The sequence below is a fragment of the Natator depressus genome, chromosome 21, assembly GCF_965152275.1.
Source record: "Natator depressus isolate rNatDep1 chromosome 21, rNatDep2.hap1, whole genome shotgun sequence".
Lineage (NCBI taxonomy): Eukaryota > Metazoa > Chordata > Testudines > Cheloniidae > Natator > Natator depressus.
The window spans coordinates 10,800,806-10,818,931 of NC_134254.1; the positions used below are offsets into that span (position 1 = coordinate 10,800,806).

Genomic DNA, 18,126 nt, shown 5'->3' on the forward strand with positions numbered 1-18,126 from the left:
ACAATATTTCATCAGACTGCTAAAGAGTGGCAGCTTGGATTTAGTTCATTGGCTTTATAGAGATGTCTTAAAATTTGGGAAAGCAGTCACATTCCAAAAGATTGGAAAAGGGGATGCACCATCCTATATTTAAATAAAGAAGAGTGATCGCCTTGCTCAAACTATAAGGTCATAATGCTGCTTGCCAGTCCCAGGGAAGGTGTTAATGATCAGACTACTCAAGCAACCGAAATACTGTCTCAATCCCAATATAAGAGACAACCTGTATAACCAATGTGGTGTCTTCACAGGTCAATCTACAATCCAAGCTATGTTTCAGAGTAGCAGCCGTGTTAGTCTGTATTCGCAAAAAGAAAAGGAGTACTTGTGGCACCTTAGAGACTAACAAATTTACTTGTTAGTCTCTAAGGTGCCACAAGTACTCCTTTTCTTTTAATCCAAGCAATGTATGCTCTGCTGAATGTTACTGAAAAACAACTAGAGAGACAAAATGAAGTTAACTTCGTGTTTGTAGACTTTACAGCCACTTTTGAATCAGTACATCAGTCAGCACTGTAGATAATGCTTTATCAGTATGGGGTGCCTGAGGATTTAGTGTGTCGAACTGCACCACAGTGCATTTAGCTGTGTGAGGGTCAACAATTGTACTACAGACTGGTTTTCAGTAGAATCAGAAGGACGCCAGGGATACATTCTTTCAATTATATTATTTAATGTTCTAATAGTCTATCTGATGACAAAGCTGATTGAGGCCAAATTAGGAGGTGTGAAATGTAAAGATTAATCTTTAAAGCATTGGTTCTCAACCGGGGTATGTGTACCCCTGCGGCTATGCAGAGATCTTCCAGAGGGTACATCAAATCATCCAGATATTTGCCTAGTTTTACAACAGGCTAAAAAGCACTAGTGAAGGCAACACAAACTAAAATTTCATACAGACAGTGACTTGTTTATACCGCTCTGTATACTATACACTGAAATGTAAGTGCAATATTTATATTCCAGTGGATTTATTTTATAATTATATAGTAAAAATGAAAAAGTCAGCCATTTTTCAGTACTAGTGGTTGTGATACTTGTATTTTTAGGTCTGATTTTGCAAGCAAGTAGTTGTTAAGTGAGGTGAAACTGGGGGTACACAAGACAAATCGGACTCCTGAAAGGGGTACAGTCATCGGGAAAGGTTGAGAGACACTGATATAGAGGGAGCAGCATAGGGGTGCTTAAGAGAGCGAGAATTTTGAAGGGACAGTGTAGCATGGGGGCAACCTGTTGAAGTGTTGATCGCGTTTGACCCCCGCGAGCCACCATAGGAGCCTGGGACGGGGGGAAAAACTACAAGTCCCGGCCGGCAATGCGCCCGCGCCAATTGAGACAGTCGTAGAGCGCCGCAGGCACTACTACGGGTGCCGAGGGAAGTTCAAAGCGAAGCGCTCAGGAGGCGGGAAGCAGTCGCGTCCTGATTGTCTCACTTCCTGCTAACGGCGCCTGGGACCCGGAGCAACATGCCCAAGTGAGTGGGGCTGGGCCGGGGCCCCCGCGGGACGGTGGGGAGGCGGCTGGGGACCCCCCACCCCCGCTCCCTCACGCCCCGGGTCTGCTGCTGCCTAGGCGCCAGGGCCTGCGGGGGCCGCCTGGGGGAGCAGGGATGTGACGGCGGGGCCCGGAGCGGCGGGAGACGGGGAGGGGCTGTGGCTGTTGGGGGGGGGGGGGCGTTGGCTTCTCAGTGATGGAGGGGCGGGTGGGGGGGTCTCTGGGGCAGGGGGCAGCGAGGGAGGGGGGTGGTTGAGGCGGAGGGGGGAGGAGGGCAGAACGGCCCAAGCAAACTAGTTACAGCCCCGGTCCTGAAAAAGGATGCCCGGGACGCCAGTGGACTGCTGCATGCTGGGAGGGCATAACGAGGGGGGTCCCGCAGGGGTCAGTGCGGGGGCCGCTTCTCTTCACTATCTTCATCAATGATTGGGATGGTGGCATCGGGAGTACACTTACACGGTGTGTGGACGATACCGAGCTGGGAGGGGTTGCAAGTGCTCTGGAGGCTAGGATTGAAATTCAAAATGATCTGGGCAAACTGGAGAAATGGTCTGAAGTCAATAGGATGAAATTCGATAAGGACAAATGCAAAGTACTCCATTTAGGAAAGGGCAATCAGTTGCACACATACAAAATGGGCAATGACTGCCTAGGCAGGAGTGCTGCGGAAAGGGGTCTTGGGGTCATAGTGGACCACAAGATAAATATCAGTCAACAGTGTAACGCTGTCACAAAAAAAGCAAACGTCATTTTGGGATGTAGTAGGAGGAATATTGTAAGCAAGACATGAGACATAATTCTTCCTTTCTACTCTGTGCTGATTAGGCCTCAGCTGGAGTATTGTGTCCAGTTCTGGGTGCCACATTTCAGGAAAGATGTGGACAAATTGGAGAAAGTCCAGAGAAGAGCAACAAAAAGATTAAAGGTCTAGAAAACATAACCTATGAGGGAAGATTGAAAATACTGGATTGTTAATCTGGAAAAGAGAAGACTGAGAGGGAACATAACCATTTTCAAGTACATAAAAGGTTGTTATTAGGAGGAGGGAGAATTGTTCTGCTTAACCTCTAAGGATAGGACAAGAAGCAATGGGCTTAAATTGCTGCAAAGGAGGTTTAGGTTGGACATTAGGAAAACATTTCTAACTGTCAGGATGGTTAAGCACTGGAATAAATTGCCTCGGGAGGTTGTGGAATCTCCATCATTGGAAATATTTAAGAGCAGTTTAGACAAATACCTGTCAGGAATGGTCTAGATAATACTTAGTCCTACCATGTGTGCAAGGGACTGGAGTAGATGACCTCTCAAGGTCCTTTCAAGTCCTATGATTCTATGAGCAGAAGGGTCTGCCCATACAGCTCTCCGTGTGGGATTGAGGCCCCAATGAACTTTTTAGATTTATGAGACAGAAATATATTTGGATTAAGCAAGGATAAAACTAAAAGGTTCAATTTTTTTCCTGTCAAAGTAAATGACTATTGTTTGACTTCTAGAAGTAACTGTTTCTAACTGAGAGTGTGTATTTTTTAATCTTGTACAGATCTGAAGTATTGGACATAAGTTATTGCCCCAGCTTCTAAAACAGTTTTTTTCTTTTCTCCAGGTTTTATTGTGACTATTGTGACACATACCTCACCCATGACTCTGTAAGTGCCAAACTCTTTGCTTTCATACCTTTCGAGTGTGGGGTTTTGATTTGAAAAGATAGTACTGGGTACATTGTTACATAAATATATATTTACTTTAGGGATAATATATCTGAGAGATTTTCGTAAACATAACATTGTAGCTTGGAGGGTAAAGGCACCGTTATCCTTGAGACTGAATGGTACAATTTTAGCAGGTTTGATTATTTAAAAGGAAGACTATCGATGAGGAGAGGTGAGCTGGCCCAATATGATGTGGTGTGACTGCATTGATCTGTGGAAAGCTATTACCTTGTCAAATGTCTGTCAACATTCATCCAACAGCAACATAAAAAATAAGTTTGAACATTTATCTTTCCCTCTCAGAAACAATAGATTTACTCTAACTTTTATTTTGGAACTGAACGATAAGTCAAACATCTTGCCTTCTAATAAAATGGCGTTACCAGGCTCGAAAAGAATATTTCCTTACCAAAATGAAACCACCTCAAAATATTAAATGTTAAGTTTTATGGAAGATTTATGTTTCCATATAAGCTGTACCTCTCATATGATGATTCATGGGTTCTTATAGATTTGCTAGTGTCATGCAAGTTAATATATCCAGTTGGTGTCACAATGAGCATATTGGGGACGACTACATTGTTCACATCATAGGAAACAAACTTGTAAACATTTAAACTAGATGTAGAGATCTTTAGCTTCCAAACACAGATATTGGACTGTATCGGTCATCGGACTATATATGCCAGTGGTGCTCAACCAGGGGTACGCAGAGGTCTTTCATGGGGTACATCAACTCTTCTAGATATTTGTCTCATTTAACAACAAAAAAAGCACTAGTGAAGTCAGTACAAGCTAAAATTTCATGCAGACAATGACTTGTTTATGCTGCGTTATATACTATACCGGGATGGCCAAACTTACTGACCCTCTGAGCCACATATGACAATCTTCAGAAGTTTGAGAGTCGGGGCGCACCTGCCGGGCCTTGGGGCTTCAGTCATGCTCCTGCTGAAGCCCCGAGCCCTGACAGTGTGCTGTGACACTTTTTTGTATTTTTATGTCTGATTTTTGTAAGCAAGTGGTTTTTAGGTGAGGTGAAACTTGTGGGTACACAAGACAAATATGAGACTCCTGAAAGGGGTACAGTAGTCCGGAAAGGTTGAGAACCACTGGTGTATGCCACTCAACCTATGTGTGAGTTTCGTGACTGCAAGTTGTGGTAGTTTTATGTAAACTTGAGGTAGATCTTTGGCTTGCGTATGCTCAGTGCATGGACAACAGCATCTCTTCGTTTTGCAGCCATCTGTGAGAAAGACCCACTGCAGTGGTCGGAAACACAAAGAGAATGTGAAAGATTACTATCAGAAATGGATGGAAGAACAAGCTCAGAGCCTGATTGATAAAACAAGTAAGAAAATTCACCCCATAATCTAGATCATTTCACTTAAAAGGTTCCCTCCTGCCTCTGTCCTGTTGCATTGGATAGAAGTAAATTCTAATACTGAAGGTCCTGACTTGTGGGTCTGAACAGGAAAGTAATATAGAACTTTGTTACGTAGCTACTCCGTGGATGGAACTTCGCTTACAATTGATGGGGTTTCACATGAGGGGTGGCTGCATTGGTAGGCCCTTAGTTTTAAGGGTCATCTTCAGCTCAGTTTTTAAGCATAGCTCTCCATCTACTTCATTGGAGATCCCTTTTGAAAGCTAATGGCATGTTATCCTAAATTACCATGTCCCAAGCCCTTATTGTGAAACAGATTCCTATATCAGCAACTTCTAATAGTCCTTTTGCCACAGATCTGAAGGACATCTTCTGAGCTCCCTCCTATTGTGGGAGAGCCAAGACACTGTTCCTATACCTGAATTTACTCTTCCCTTTCTCTAGGGCTTGGTTTCTGCTACCAGCTTATATCAGTATAACTACATAGCTCAGCGGTGTGGAAAATCCACACCCATCAGCAACATAGTTATATTGACTTAACACTGGTGTAGACAGTGCTATGTTGATGGGAAGGCTTCTCCCATCAACATAGCTACTGCTTCTTGATGTGGTGGAGTACCTATGCTGGCCGAAGAAGCTCTCCCATCAACGTAGGTAGCATTTTCACGAATCACTACTGCGGTGCCGCTGCAGAACTGTAAGCGTGCACAACCCCAGGATAGAAGGGATTTATTTGGTTCATCTTTCATGTGGATTTGATAGTTCCCCATGATTGTTGCCTTTCTAAAGACTTAATTCTGCAAGTTGCCTAGCACCCTCTACTCCCAGTAATTTCAACAGGAGTTAAAGGTTTTGAGCATTTTATGCAGTTAGTGGTTAGCTTGTGTTCTTAAACATAAGGGTTTATATTCCTATGTTTTGTCTTATCTAATTTAACTGTAAAAGTTACTTACGTAACTGTTGAATCTGGCTTTTGAATCATACTGGTCTCTTGGCCTCATTTATGTACTGAATGGCAATGAGTTCCATGGGCTAATTATACATTGGGATTAAAAAAAAGTGTTTCCTTTTATTAGTTTTAAATATGTTGCTATTGATGTTCACTGAAGGTCCCTTTTGTTCTTGTATTTTGGGAGTAAATACAACTGCTAAATTTCACTTCTCAATACCATTAATTATTTTGCTACGTCTGTTATGTTCCTCTCCTTTGTCTCCTCTCTAAACAATCTCAGTCTCTTCAGTCTTCTCTCATATGGAAGTCTTTCTATGCCTTTCATTGCCTATTTCTGAACAATCTCTTTCGGCTATATCCATTTTGAGAGAAGGTCACTAGAACTGAACACAATATTCCAAGTGGGTGTTTATAATTGATTTTAAGAGGCATAATACTGTCAGTATTTTCTGTTCTATTCTTTATATCCGTTGTAGCCCTTTGTCTGATATTTTTGACCATCGCTACACATTGGCCAGAGGTGTTCATGTAGTGATGCCCATGTTTTTCCCCTGACCATTTGAAGTTAATTTAGAATCCAGTGGTGTATATGAGTAGTTGATGTTTTCTTTCCTGTGTTAATTACTTTGCATTTGTCAGCATGGAATTTCATGTGCTATCCCACTTCTCATTCAGTTAACAATGTGAAGTTCCTCATAGTCTGCTCTAGTTTTCGCTAACTTACATAATTGGTATCCATAAATGTTGTCATCTCACTGTTCACCATAAATCCTTTTAAGAAGGCAAAAGGCATGCAGTGTGTACTTCCACCTCAGTAGAAGTAGTATTGAGGCTGGGACATGTTGAAGAGTCCAGCCAGTACTGCAGCTTTCAGGCATCTCTGACCATGTGTGATTTCAGCATGATGTAAATCATTTATATTTTGGGAAAGAGTTGAGGTGGGAGGGAAACTCATATTGTAAGAATGGTATAATAGTCCTACTGACAAATTAATCACTGTTTCCCCTTATTTCCTAATGTAGCGGCTGCATTTCAACAAGGCAAAATCCCACCTACTCCTTTTTCTGCTCCGCCTCCTGCGGGAGCCATGATCCCCCCTCCTCCCAATATGCGTAAGTATGAATGTTGAGTTCTTATGTTCTGAGTAGCATGCCAGCATTATACTTATTCGCTGGCTACTGCTCGCTTTCTTATTCACTAGGACTTCGCTGGAATTGTCCTCTGATTTAAAATATTACAAAGTCATTTGTGAACTCAGAAAGTTCCCTGAGCCTGATGATGAAAATGTAAAGCAGCTCTTTGTGAGTCCTCTAATAGCTTTGAATAATCTTGAGGTTTTTTAGCAGTTTCATTCTAACGTTTTGCATAGTGGTGTTACATGAAATTGCCTGTAAAATAACTGTTCCTTCATTTGCTTGCTAGCTTTTTTACTGTATCTCTAATGAAGCCACTTACACCACTCATATTCTTGAAGTAGAAGAGAAACTATTTAAAATGCTCTGCATTCCATTTGGGAAATGGCTCCTTATTAGCTAAAGATCTTATCCCTGTTGCAGGGGAGATTTGGTCCTTTTTATTAGATGTGCAGCAGCAGGTGATTGACTAATTTCTTGGCTGCTGAAAAGTGAACTAAAATTGAAAAGGGATGTTTGTACACTATTGTAAGAGAATGTACAAGATACAAAGTGACTATCTTCAGCAGTTTACAAGTTAAGTAGGATTCCACGTCACTTTGGCTAGCATGACACAATAATTCATGTAGATGTGTGTGATCAGTTTTTATACATGTTCTTTCAGCTGGTCCTCCACGACCTGGTATGATGCCAGCTCCCCATATGGGTGGACCTCCAATGATGCCAATGATGGGCCCACCTCCTCCAGGAATGATGCCAGTTGGTCCTGGTAAGTTTCAGCCTGCAGAAATACCTAATTTCTAGTTTTTCTTTATAATTGACTACTGCAGGGTTAGATTAGCAGGTTGACTGAGATGTTTCCAGTTTGTTAATATCTTGATTCACAGCAAAGTGAATGTCTGTAAATGATAGTCAATGGAAAATATTCTCTGTAAGCCATTGGAGTACCTGGGTGTTAAGTTTATTGACACACACTAGCTTGTGGGCACTTTAACTTCAGGATTAAATCTAATCCGCTCTTGCTAAACAGTTGAGCTAGGTCAGTAGTTGAATGGGGAAATGGCCAAAGTCTTCAGGTTGTGGTGGTGTTTCAGTAGGTGATCCTTTGCGCTCAGAGTCCGTACTGATCCACTGGCCTCTGCGTGGTGTTAGAGAAAGCTGTCTTTCAGATGAGTGGTAAAACTGATGTCCTTAGCTTTTGGTTATTAAATTGGCATTAGTGACAAGAGTATCTGATAATCCTTGTGTTGAGGTCAAATTTTGGCTGATAATTTCATTATCTCCCTAATTTTTCCCTGCAGTAAATACTGGATACAGTTTACCTGGTACCCCATAACCTTTTTGTTCCAGATCTTTAAAGTATTTTAAACAGTATTGTTAATAGGGCTGTCAAAACAATTACAAAATAAGATTACCAGATTAAAAAAAATTAATCGAGATCAATCGCTGTTTAAATCACACTGTTAAACAATAATAGAATACCAATTAAATTCATAGTAAATTAAAATATTTTTCTATATTTTCAAATATATTGAATTCAATTACAACACATATAAAGTGTAGAGCTCTCACTTATATTATTATTTTTTTTACAAATATTTGCACTGTAAAAAAAAACAGAGTAAGCAAACAAAAAGTAGTGCAATTGACAAGTCAAAGCATGAAGGTGCATACAAACATTTAGCTTATCTGGGACTTAAATATACCTTGCAATGCCCACGACAACAGTGCCATGTGAATGCCTGTTCTCGCTTTCAGGCTGGTAAATAAGTAGCTGGCAGCATTATCTCCTGTAAATGTAAACAAACTTGTTTGTCCTTAGCATTTGGCTGAAGAAGAATTAGGACTGAGTGGACTTGAAGGATCTAAAGTTTTACATTCTTTTGTCTTTGAGTGCAGTTAATGTGGAAAAAATTCTACATTTGTAAGTTGCACTTTCATGATAAAGAGATTGCACTACAGTACTTGTATTTTTTAATGCAGCTCATACTATTTTTTCTTTCTTTAGTGCAAATATTTGTAATAAAAATAACAATATAAAGTGAGCACTGTACACTTTTTATTGTGTTATAATTGAAATCAATATATTTGAAAATGTAGAAAAACATCTAAAAATATTTATAACTAATTAAAATTTGTATTCTATTACTGCTTACCAGTGTGATGAAAAGTGCAATTAATCACGATTAATTTTTTTACTTGAGTTACTTTGTTTTGAGTTAATCGCTTGAGTTAACTGAGATTAATTGACAGCCCTAATTGTGAACTTAATATGCTAAATTTGTGTAGTGTTAAATTGCATGCACTGTTAAGTAGTGTCTGCACTGGGGTAGATATATTTTAGTGATAGGTGGAGATTGCAGCGTATTATGTGAAGTTTTGTAGAATTTGAAATCTTTTGGGGTGTTGCCAAGGGATGTAAACCCACAAATATTAAGTGTTTTACAAGAGTTATTAAAGAAATTGGTAAAGGAAAAATCAAAAGGACATTATGTTCCATCCCTGAACTGATGATATTGGCACAGGAAGGCTTGTCATACAGCATGTCTGGATTCAGTGAGTATTTCTACAGTCGGATCCAAGGAATAAAACTACACATCAGCAGTGGTGCAGTGTCCTTTGTGATGCTCTTCTCAGTAGTAGAGAAGCATCAACCAATTAAGAACTCAATAAGGGGCATAAAGAGTGGACTTTACATCTCAGACTAACCGGCTGGCAGGCAGTACAATGCTTGTCCTTGTGAGAGGTGTAAATGGCAAATCATGTTGAATCAATTATTCAAGTGTTCTCAGAATATCTGGTGTTTGCAATGATTTAAGCTTTCCTTTCTGATAATGCTGTCATGCAAAGAGACGAGAAGTAAGTTATTTGGCCATTCTATTGCACATTCCAGCAGAGGATCTCAAAGCACTTTCTAAACATTAATCTCCTGACCTTTCTGTAAAGTAATTAAGTTATCATTATCTTATAGGTGGATAAACTATTACATCAAAATTAGAAACATAACCCTAGAGTCCTGGCTCCCAGTCCTATAATCACTAGACACTCTCTCAGAAAAACTTATTCCCTGTATCCAGCAGACTTGCAGATCAATTGTTTTATTCTTTCTACAATTAGAAAATAGATATTTCTCAGCGGAGTGACTAAGTTCAGCCTCTTTCAAACAGTTTTGAACTGGTGCCTAATCGGCCTGTTCTGCTGCTTTCTATTTTTCTGCTGTGTTGTAGCTCCTGGGATGAGGCCGCCCATGGGAGGACACATGCCGATGATGCCAGGCCCTCCAATGATGAGACCGCCCTCCAGGCCCATGATGGTGCCAACGAGGCCAGGGATGACCCGTCCAGAAAGATAAAGATAGAAGTAGAGCTACTTTCCTTTCCTTTGTTTCTGTTTTATGTTCTTCTTCACCACAACATCATGGTGCTGCATCTCCAGGATTTTATATCAAAACGGTGTGATGACAAGACCTGCTGCCCCTTCAAACTGCAGAAGGTCTGTCTGATCTAGGGTGCACTGGGCTGATGCCTTGTAACTGTTTTTTGCCCCATTTGCTTTTGAAATGTAACAATAAAATGTTGATGCTGGTTTAGATACAGAGAGTTGGATGTGCTTCCCTGTGTGTGTGTTTTGCGGTCTCCAGTAGGATGAGGAACTGGATATGTAAATCCTCCACTACCCCCGTTTCATCTATAGCCTTCTGCTACATTTGTCTTTTGTGCTTTCTTCTCAGAGACTTCCATTGCAACATCCCTCTATCCCCTTTTGATAGGTTTTTTCCCCAAGTTTTGATATGCTGTGATGCGTTTCCTGCAGTATGAAACACTTTTATAAAACTATAAATGCAGGTTTGTTTTTAATAAAAATATGTCTGAAAGGACTGCAGTGGTATCCCTGTGCTGCTGCCAAATATGACTTATTTCATAAAATGTGCTGGCCCTTCCTCAGGGGGAAACTGTAGCAATTGGCTACTATAGCCCCAGGGATACACTGCTCGACTGTTATTTATTACAGTAAAGTAGCTCTCGTGTGTAGGGGAATACTTGCCCTTGCTTGTGCTGTACCTATAATGTTAATAGACAGTATTTAAGTCGACAGTGCTGTCAAACTAGCAGCTGTTGTCAGCTCTAGTTTAACTTTACAAATTAAAAAAAAGTTGTGTTGCACCAGACCCAGGGCCACTTAACTGTAAGAATGGGGTCTTGCTTTTGGAAGTGCCATGCTTTATTGGAGTTCTGCGTCTGCATTGCACCAAGGCAATTTCACACCACATACAAGCAGAGTAGCTCTGTATATTTTGGCTCTAATATCAGGCAGAAAATTATTTCTGTGTTCGGAGTCTCCGGAAGTGTACTTGCTGTATCTAATGTGGTGGTGGTGGTGCTGGGGGCGGGGGGCAAGGCAATATAAGGGCGTATGGGATGCTATAGTCATAGCCATAGTCCTTTGCTCAAACAGGTATGGACAAGCTCAGCGTCTGTCCCTTTTGAGTGTGCTGTGTAGCTGAGAAAAGGAGCCAATTTTTAAACACTGAGCTTGTTGTTCCAAGAGTAGGGTTGAAACATTGAAATTTTGAGAATCAAAGCAATCTAAAAATCACTCTTGTGATGTTTTGAGAAACACAAGCCTCTTAGCTCATGAAGTATCTGCTGGGCTTTGTGGGCTGTTAAGTATTATCGATGTTCAATTGTTAATCGTTCTATGGCACTTCTTATCCTGAAGGATCTATCTTCGGCAAAGTATGCAGTCGTTTCTTAAGTTTAAGGCCAGAAGGCATCATTAATTCCTAGTCTGACCTGTATGTCACGGGCCATTACTGTGCACCCAGTTTTGAGCCCAATAACATATGTTCTTTATTTGGTGAAAGCAGATTTTTCAGAAAGATATCCAGTCTTGACTTGACGACTCCAAGAAATGGAGAATCCACCACTTGCCTTGGTAGGTTGTTGAATGATTTGTCACCATTACCGTTTCAAAAAAAATTGTGCCTAATTTCTAATTTGAAGTTGTTTGGTTTCAGCTTCCAGACAGTGGTACTTATGTCTTTCTCCATTAGATTAAAGAGCCCTTTAGTATTTGCTGTTTTCTCCCTGTGAAAGTACTTATATGCTTGAATCAAGTCACCTTTCAATCTTTTTGGTAAGTTAAAGTCTTTCGCTGTCAGACATTTTCTTTAGCCCTCAAATAACGTTTGTAGCTCTCTTCTGCACAGTCTCCTGTTTTTCAGCATCTGTTTTAAAATGTGGACACCAGAACTGGAGGCAGTATTCCAGTGTTGGTCTCTCAGTGCTCTGTACAGAGGTAAAATCACCTCCTTACTCATATTCGATATTCCCCAGTTGATACATCTGAGGATAGCTTTAGCCCTTCTTGGCATAGCATTGCACTGGGAGCTTGTGCTGAGTTACTTCTCTACTATGACCCGATAATGCTTTTCAGAGTCACTGCTTTCCAGGATACACTCCCCCATTCTGTAGTGTGGCCTGCATTCCTTGTTCCTAGATGTATTACTTTACATTTGGCTGTAATAAACACATTTTGCTGAATAGGCCCAGCTTCCTAAGTGATCCAGATTGCTCTGAAGGGCTGTCCTGTCTTCATTATTATTTACCACTGGGCCAATCTTTGTGTTATCAGCAGTGATGTTATATTTACCTCCAGATGGTTGATGAAAATGTTGAATGGTGTCAGGCCTAGTACTCATCCCTGAGGAACCCCACAGGAAACAACCCTATGTGGTGATTCCTCATTGACTACATATTGAGATCAGTTAGCCAGTTCTGATTGAATGTAACATATGCTTCATTGACATTGTATAGTGCTAACTATTGAATTGGAACATCATGTGGTACCAAGTCAAATGCTTTATAAAAGTGTTATCACCAAACTTGTAATCTCGTCCAACAAACCTGATTTCATTCTTTGACAAGACCTATTTTCCATAAAGCCGTGTTGACTGGCATTAATTGTATTCCTGTTCCTGAATTATTTATCAAATGAATCCTAGATCGGCTTTTCCGTTACTTAGCCTGACATAAATCCTGGGCAAACATCCACCTCAGGCAGTAGCATGACCATTTTTATTGCAGCACAGTGGTAGAGGAAGAGGAGACCTTAGTTAGGAACAAAAGGAAAACCCTCTTACTTATAATATCAGGAGATTTTGTCTTTTTACAGCAAAGCCTTGGTTTCTAAAGGCTTGTAGGAAAGATAGACACAGAGTAAACCGTGTGGAACTCTGTTGTATGTGTATCTACCTTGGAAAGATAAGGGGCTGGCTTGAAATCTGCCTAGTTTTGATCTGTGGTTGCAAAGGGTTGAATATGTCCAACCATATGTTGAAGTCAGCCAATTATTTTCTCCAACACAAATCTGCCAACTCAAACGGATTTTTTTGGGGTGATACTGAGACTTTTTTTTCTCCCCCTAAGATTACAATCATCTCCCAAAGTAGAGTATGGTCAGTAAAGAAGAAGGGTTTATTGTCCAGGGTAGGATATTTGGGTGTTAAAAGACTGACATACTGAAATGTGACATAAAACACAGGGCTGGTAAACTGAAGGAGCAATAGAATCATTCCCATTACTTTGTTGTTGTTGCAACATTTCACTGAGTCACTTAAAACAGAACATCCACATCACATTGGCTTCTTGTATTTACAATCCATCTGTTGTAGTTTTTGTATGGGTGTATGGAACTGCAACGTGAAACTGACTAATCCGTTTTTGCTGTCCAATTTGAGTGGAATCCAAAAGTAAAAAAAGCATCAAAGAAGAAATTAAACTAATATTTTTTCCATTTCAGTCTTGCCTGACACAAGTAACAGGTGAAGTTATTTGTTAAATGTTTTTTTTTTTAACTTGTCCCATGACCCCTTTAGAGTTAAAGTATTTGCTTGCCTGAAAATGTCTCTGGAAATGATCTGGGTAGAGAGGAGGTGTGAGACTAAGTGGAAGATTTTCTGCCAATAAGAATCTGAGATTGGTCCAAAAACATGAGTGATAAATGCTGTAATAGAGACAAAGGCAGGGACTAGGAAGCAACTGAGGTAGGACATTTCTTTATAGCATAGTAACTCATGTGATCCTTTGCTTTGTTTTTACAGAGGTAAATGTAGCTCCTCTAATGTTCATGCCCTAATCCTGTCATAGCGGAGAATCAAAAACCATGCAAGCTGATCTTCTGCTACTTTACCACTGATGCTCCTGCTAGTCTAGTGCTAAGCCTCTGCCAAAAAAACTGCTGCTTGCTCTCTGAGTAGCCAAACTTACTGCTGTGTGATGTGTATAGATACTGGGTGGAGAGTAAATGAGATGACAAACTCTTCAAGTGCAGATGCAGCTTATACCTGCAAAAGCGTGTTTGCTTGTTCCCCCAACCAGGTAAGCTATACTGCCAAAAAAGCACACACCCCCTTTTTTGGTTTGTTCAGTATAACTGTGTACGTTAGGGCTTTTGCTGATATAGAAATGTTGCTAGGGAGGAATCACCCCCCAACTCACATTGCTATTTTAGCAAAACTTCTTAATATGGACTAGCCTAACTTTTGCCAGTGCCTCACTGTGTGTCCTAGGGAAAGCAGAGAGGGAAATAATTCTTCACCTTCCATGCTTTGGAAAAGGCTCTGTTCAGATGTGTGGACAAGACAGGGTAGCTATGCTTATGATTATGTGGAGCTCTGAGAGGGTGGGTTACAGTCTTAAGGGTGTAGGAGGGGCAGCATGCTTGTGTTGGTGGGTGGAGCCGTGGGGGAGTGCAGTTGATGAGACCATGGCAAGGGTGAGGTGAGGGCCCCCCTACCCACACACCTGGGGGTAGTCGGCCACCTGTGGGAGGGAGCAAGGTAGGTGGGGGGTGGGTGCTGCCACCTGGCGTTGGTCCTGAGGTAGTTCTAGGTGCAGGCTGCAGGGTGGGGTCCCTATGGGTGTCAGTGCAGGGGAGGGTGGGGGGCGTGTCACTGGCTGGGAGAGGGACAAACGCAGCTGGGCTCGCCCCCTCGGACCGGCAGAGGGCGCTGCTGCTTGGCTGTGCCCTCCCTCGCCCTCTCGCTGGTAGGCGGCGCTAGAGACGGCGCTCAGCGGGCCGCCGCGGTGCTAGCCGGGAAGCTGGCGGAGTCGGGGAGGGCTGTCAGGGAGATGGCAGGAGCCGGCTCCGCGGGCGGCAACGGGTGAGGGGCTGGGGCCCCCCGCGCGCCGAGCGGCAGGAGCCGCCCCCCGCCCGGACCCGGTATGGCCGGCATCATCAAGAAGCAGATCCTGAAACACCTGTCCAGGTGAGACACCGACCTGCCCTGCCCCCTCCCCGCACACCGCGGGGACCCTACGTGCCCCCCGCACACCGTGGAGACCCGCCCCCAGCCCTGCCCCCCCCAAGACCTTGCCCACATTTAGGGGGTGCCTCCCAGCTCGCTACCCCAAGGACCCTTCACAGACCCCTCGGTGCTACTCGTCTCCCCCCCCCCGCCCCGAAGACTCTGCCCTCATTGTGGGGGACACCCCCGCCCCGTCCCTCCTGGGCCTCTTTGCCCATAGCCAATCCTTTCTCCTCCTGCCCCACCGGCACCCTCCCTCCCCGAGAAGTGTGGGGTCAGGCTGCCCGCCACTAGGGGTCATAGGGAAGGGGGGAAGGCTCCCCTCCTGCCTTGGGAACAAGTGGGGTGGTGAGTGTTCCTCACCTGTCTCCCCCCCAATCTTCCCTAGCCCCTCTTTCACCCCCATCTCCTGCAGTCGCTGCCCTCAGGTAGGTGGGGGATCTGTGGCGGGAGCACGCTCTGAAGCACCTGACCAGGTAAAGGGGGTGTCACCAGAGTCTCCCAACTATCTTGTTTTTCCTTGTCTTGTTCCTCTTCTCCCCCGTGCTTCCTACCCTGCCCCATGTCTCTCCTTTTCTCCCTGTTCGTTCCTTGCGGCTTGGTGTTGACACCCTGACATAGGTAAGAGGGCCTCCCTGCTGCTGTGATTGCCTCACCAAAGTGCTCCTGTCCCATCAGTGATTCTGCCACTGGCTCAGGAATAGATTCTGTTCAGATGAGAGGGGATACTACCTCTGTCCTGCTCCCCTCCTTTTCCCATTCCCCTGCCTTCCCAGCACTTCTCCCCACCCTCCCATATATCGGCACAAGGACAGATTCTGGGGCTGATACCACTGTTTCCTTCTCAGCTTTTCCCGTTCATCCTACCAACCCTCCTCTCTCTCTCTCTGTATGTGTGTGTCTTCCTGTAGCACAGGGTTGGCTGGCAGGTTAGAAACGATTTAGTGGGAGTGAATGGAAAGTTAATGAGTTTCTCCAGGCATCAGTGCTGCTCTCAGAGAAGGTGAAATGGAAGGAATGAAAGATCATTCATAGATGTCCCTCTGGCCTGCTTTCCAATGATTGCCTCCCTCAGTCTAGTTAGTTCAGTCCTATTTGTGTTAAAGTAAAGCATAGAGGCCTAACTGAGGAGATGTTAAATTAATTTGCATTTTCTTTGGTACTTTTAGATTTGGTAACCCTGTGGTGTGAAAGGGGATGTGGGGAAGCTTTTTAAGTAAGAGGTTTGAGTAAGTGAAACTGATAGGTAGTGAATATTTGAGTAAAAAGGCTAAGACATGAATGGAAAGAAAGAGTAGGGATAAATGGTAATGAGGTGGGGGAGTTATGGTAAGTGAATCCAGGGGAGACAGGAGCAGAATATTGCACACAGTCTTGATAGATTGACAAAACACTGAGTGACTTGAGGTTTTATATTAATGTCTCTAGTAATACATCAAACTTATATTAAGAGGAAGCAATATCTAGTGGTTAATGCATAGGACCTCTGTTACTGGGTTTCCCACTGACCTGCTGGGTAACTTATCACACTTATCTGTGCCTCAGTTTCCCTATCTCTAAAATGGGAGAATATTGACTTCCTTTGACAAGTGCTTTGTGATATAGGGCGATAATTGCTATCTGAGCGCTAGGTATTATTACTAGGTGTGTGGGACCTTGGGCAAACCACTTCACCTCTAAAACGAGATCACTTCAAAGGGGTTGGTATGAGGCTTGGGAAACTTGCATGAAGTGGATGAAGGCAAAATATTACATGGCACCTTTCACCTAAAGCTCTTAAAGCGTCAACATGGGCAAGTATTTATCCTCATTTTACGGATGGGGAAACAGAGACAAAGTGACTTACCCAAGGCTACGTAATGTCAGTGGCAGAGCTAGAAGGGACCCAAGGAGTAGTCTCTCTGCCCTGTTTTCCACCACGAACAGCTTAGGTACACTGAGGTTGGCAGACTTTGTATATTTTTAGACTGAAGGTAAAATCTTAGCATTTCTGGGATCTGGAAAGAACCTCTGCAAACATTAAATGAGCATCTGTAAAGCATCTGTTTAAGGCTGTTCTGTGAGTCACTAGTTGCTCTCCCCTCCACCTTTGTACCAACAAGAATGTAACACAGCCTGCTAGTAGACTTCTTAAATTCATTAATTTAAATGATTTTCTGCTAGTCCTGACAGCACACAACTTCCAAGCTTCCCACCTTCCCCTACCCCAAACCAGCATGTTGTGTGCATTTTGGATTCAGCGTTCTTGTCAGGAGGCGCTGACCCATTCATAATTGGGAAAAGTGCACAAGAGTACACTGGACCAGTTAGTAATGGAGACCTCAATAAAGCTAATGTGTTTTCTATGTCTCACTAGCCCCCATGATTAAATGACACATTTTCTGCCAATACATAATGCTTTCATTTGCTTTGTGCATGTAACCTTTCCTCACTGCTATTTGTGGGCCCCTTAATTTTTGTCTCATTCTTGCCGCTTGCCCTCTTTACCGTGCACTGCCAAAACCCCTTTTTAGTGACCTTTTTTGCTCATGAACTCCCCTACCCCCGCCTTGTTCTCCTCCTAATCTAGTTATTTTACAGTCCTCAGTTTTGCCTTTTTCCAGTCCTTTGTTGCAGTGCCTGGACTATGGGCTAATGGTGTGAGCAGTGATCTTGGAGTCAGGAGGATTTCTGGGTTCTACTCCTGGTATTGTTACTGGCTTGAGGTGTTGTTTTGGACTAGTCAGTCAAGCTCCAGTTCTTCATGCTGTTCGCTTCATTGGGGCTCTGTCCAAGTGAACTGAATAGCTTGCAGGATTGAGGCCTGAGTCACTACCTATAAAATGGGTTTTCGTAATTTACACAGGGATTGAGAGATTGAATGTGCTGTGAGCCGTCACAGTTTAAAGCTGCTGTAGAAAAGCAACATCACTATTATAATCTGCATTTCTAATATTGCTACTACAGTTTTCTTTCACATAAAATAACCCAACTCTTAATTCAGGTGGGTCTCTCTTCTAACTGTATGTGTGCTCGAGAGAAGCTTTGCTCTCTTTATTTTCTGTTTTCAATTTTAATTTGAAATAATTCCTTGTTTCTTTTGCAGCCTCCTCAGTTAAAGTTGT

General features: G+C 42.7%; 2 protein-coding genes across 2 annotated transcripts in view; both read left to right on the top strand.

Moving 5' to 3' along the window:
* Positions 1 to 1,409: 1,409 nt before the first annotated feature.
* Positions 1,410 to 10,303, top strand: SNRPC (small nuclear ribonucleoprotein polypeptide C). Its single transcript, XM_074935969.1, has 6 exons — positions 1,410 to 1,513; positions 3,137 to 3,179; positions 4,485 to 4,593; positions 6,604 to 6,693; positions 7,379 to 7,483; positions 9,942 to 10,303. Exons 1-6 carry the CDS (start codon positions 1,506 to 1,508, stop codon positions 10,064 to 10,066), a joined length of 480 nt encoding a protein of 159 aa, XP_074792070.1. The 5' UTR covers positions 1,410 to 1,505; the 3' UTR covers positions 10,067 to 10,303.
* Positions 10,304 to 14,811: 4,508 nt separating this feature from the next.
* Positions 14,812 to 18,126, top strand: part of BLTP3A (bridge-like lipid transfer protein family member 3A) — a 57,173-nt gene continuing 53,858 nt past the window's right edge. The window contains exon 1 of the mRNA XM_074936401.1: positions 14,812 to 14,983. Within this exon, the coding sequence (XP_074792502.1) occupies positions 14,940 to 14,983 (44 nt within the window). The 5' untranslated portion in view covers positions 14,812 to 14,939. The remainder of the gene's footprint in view (positions 14,984 to 18,126) is intronic.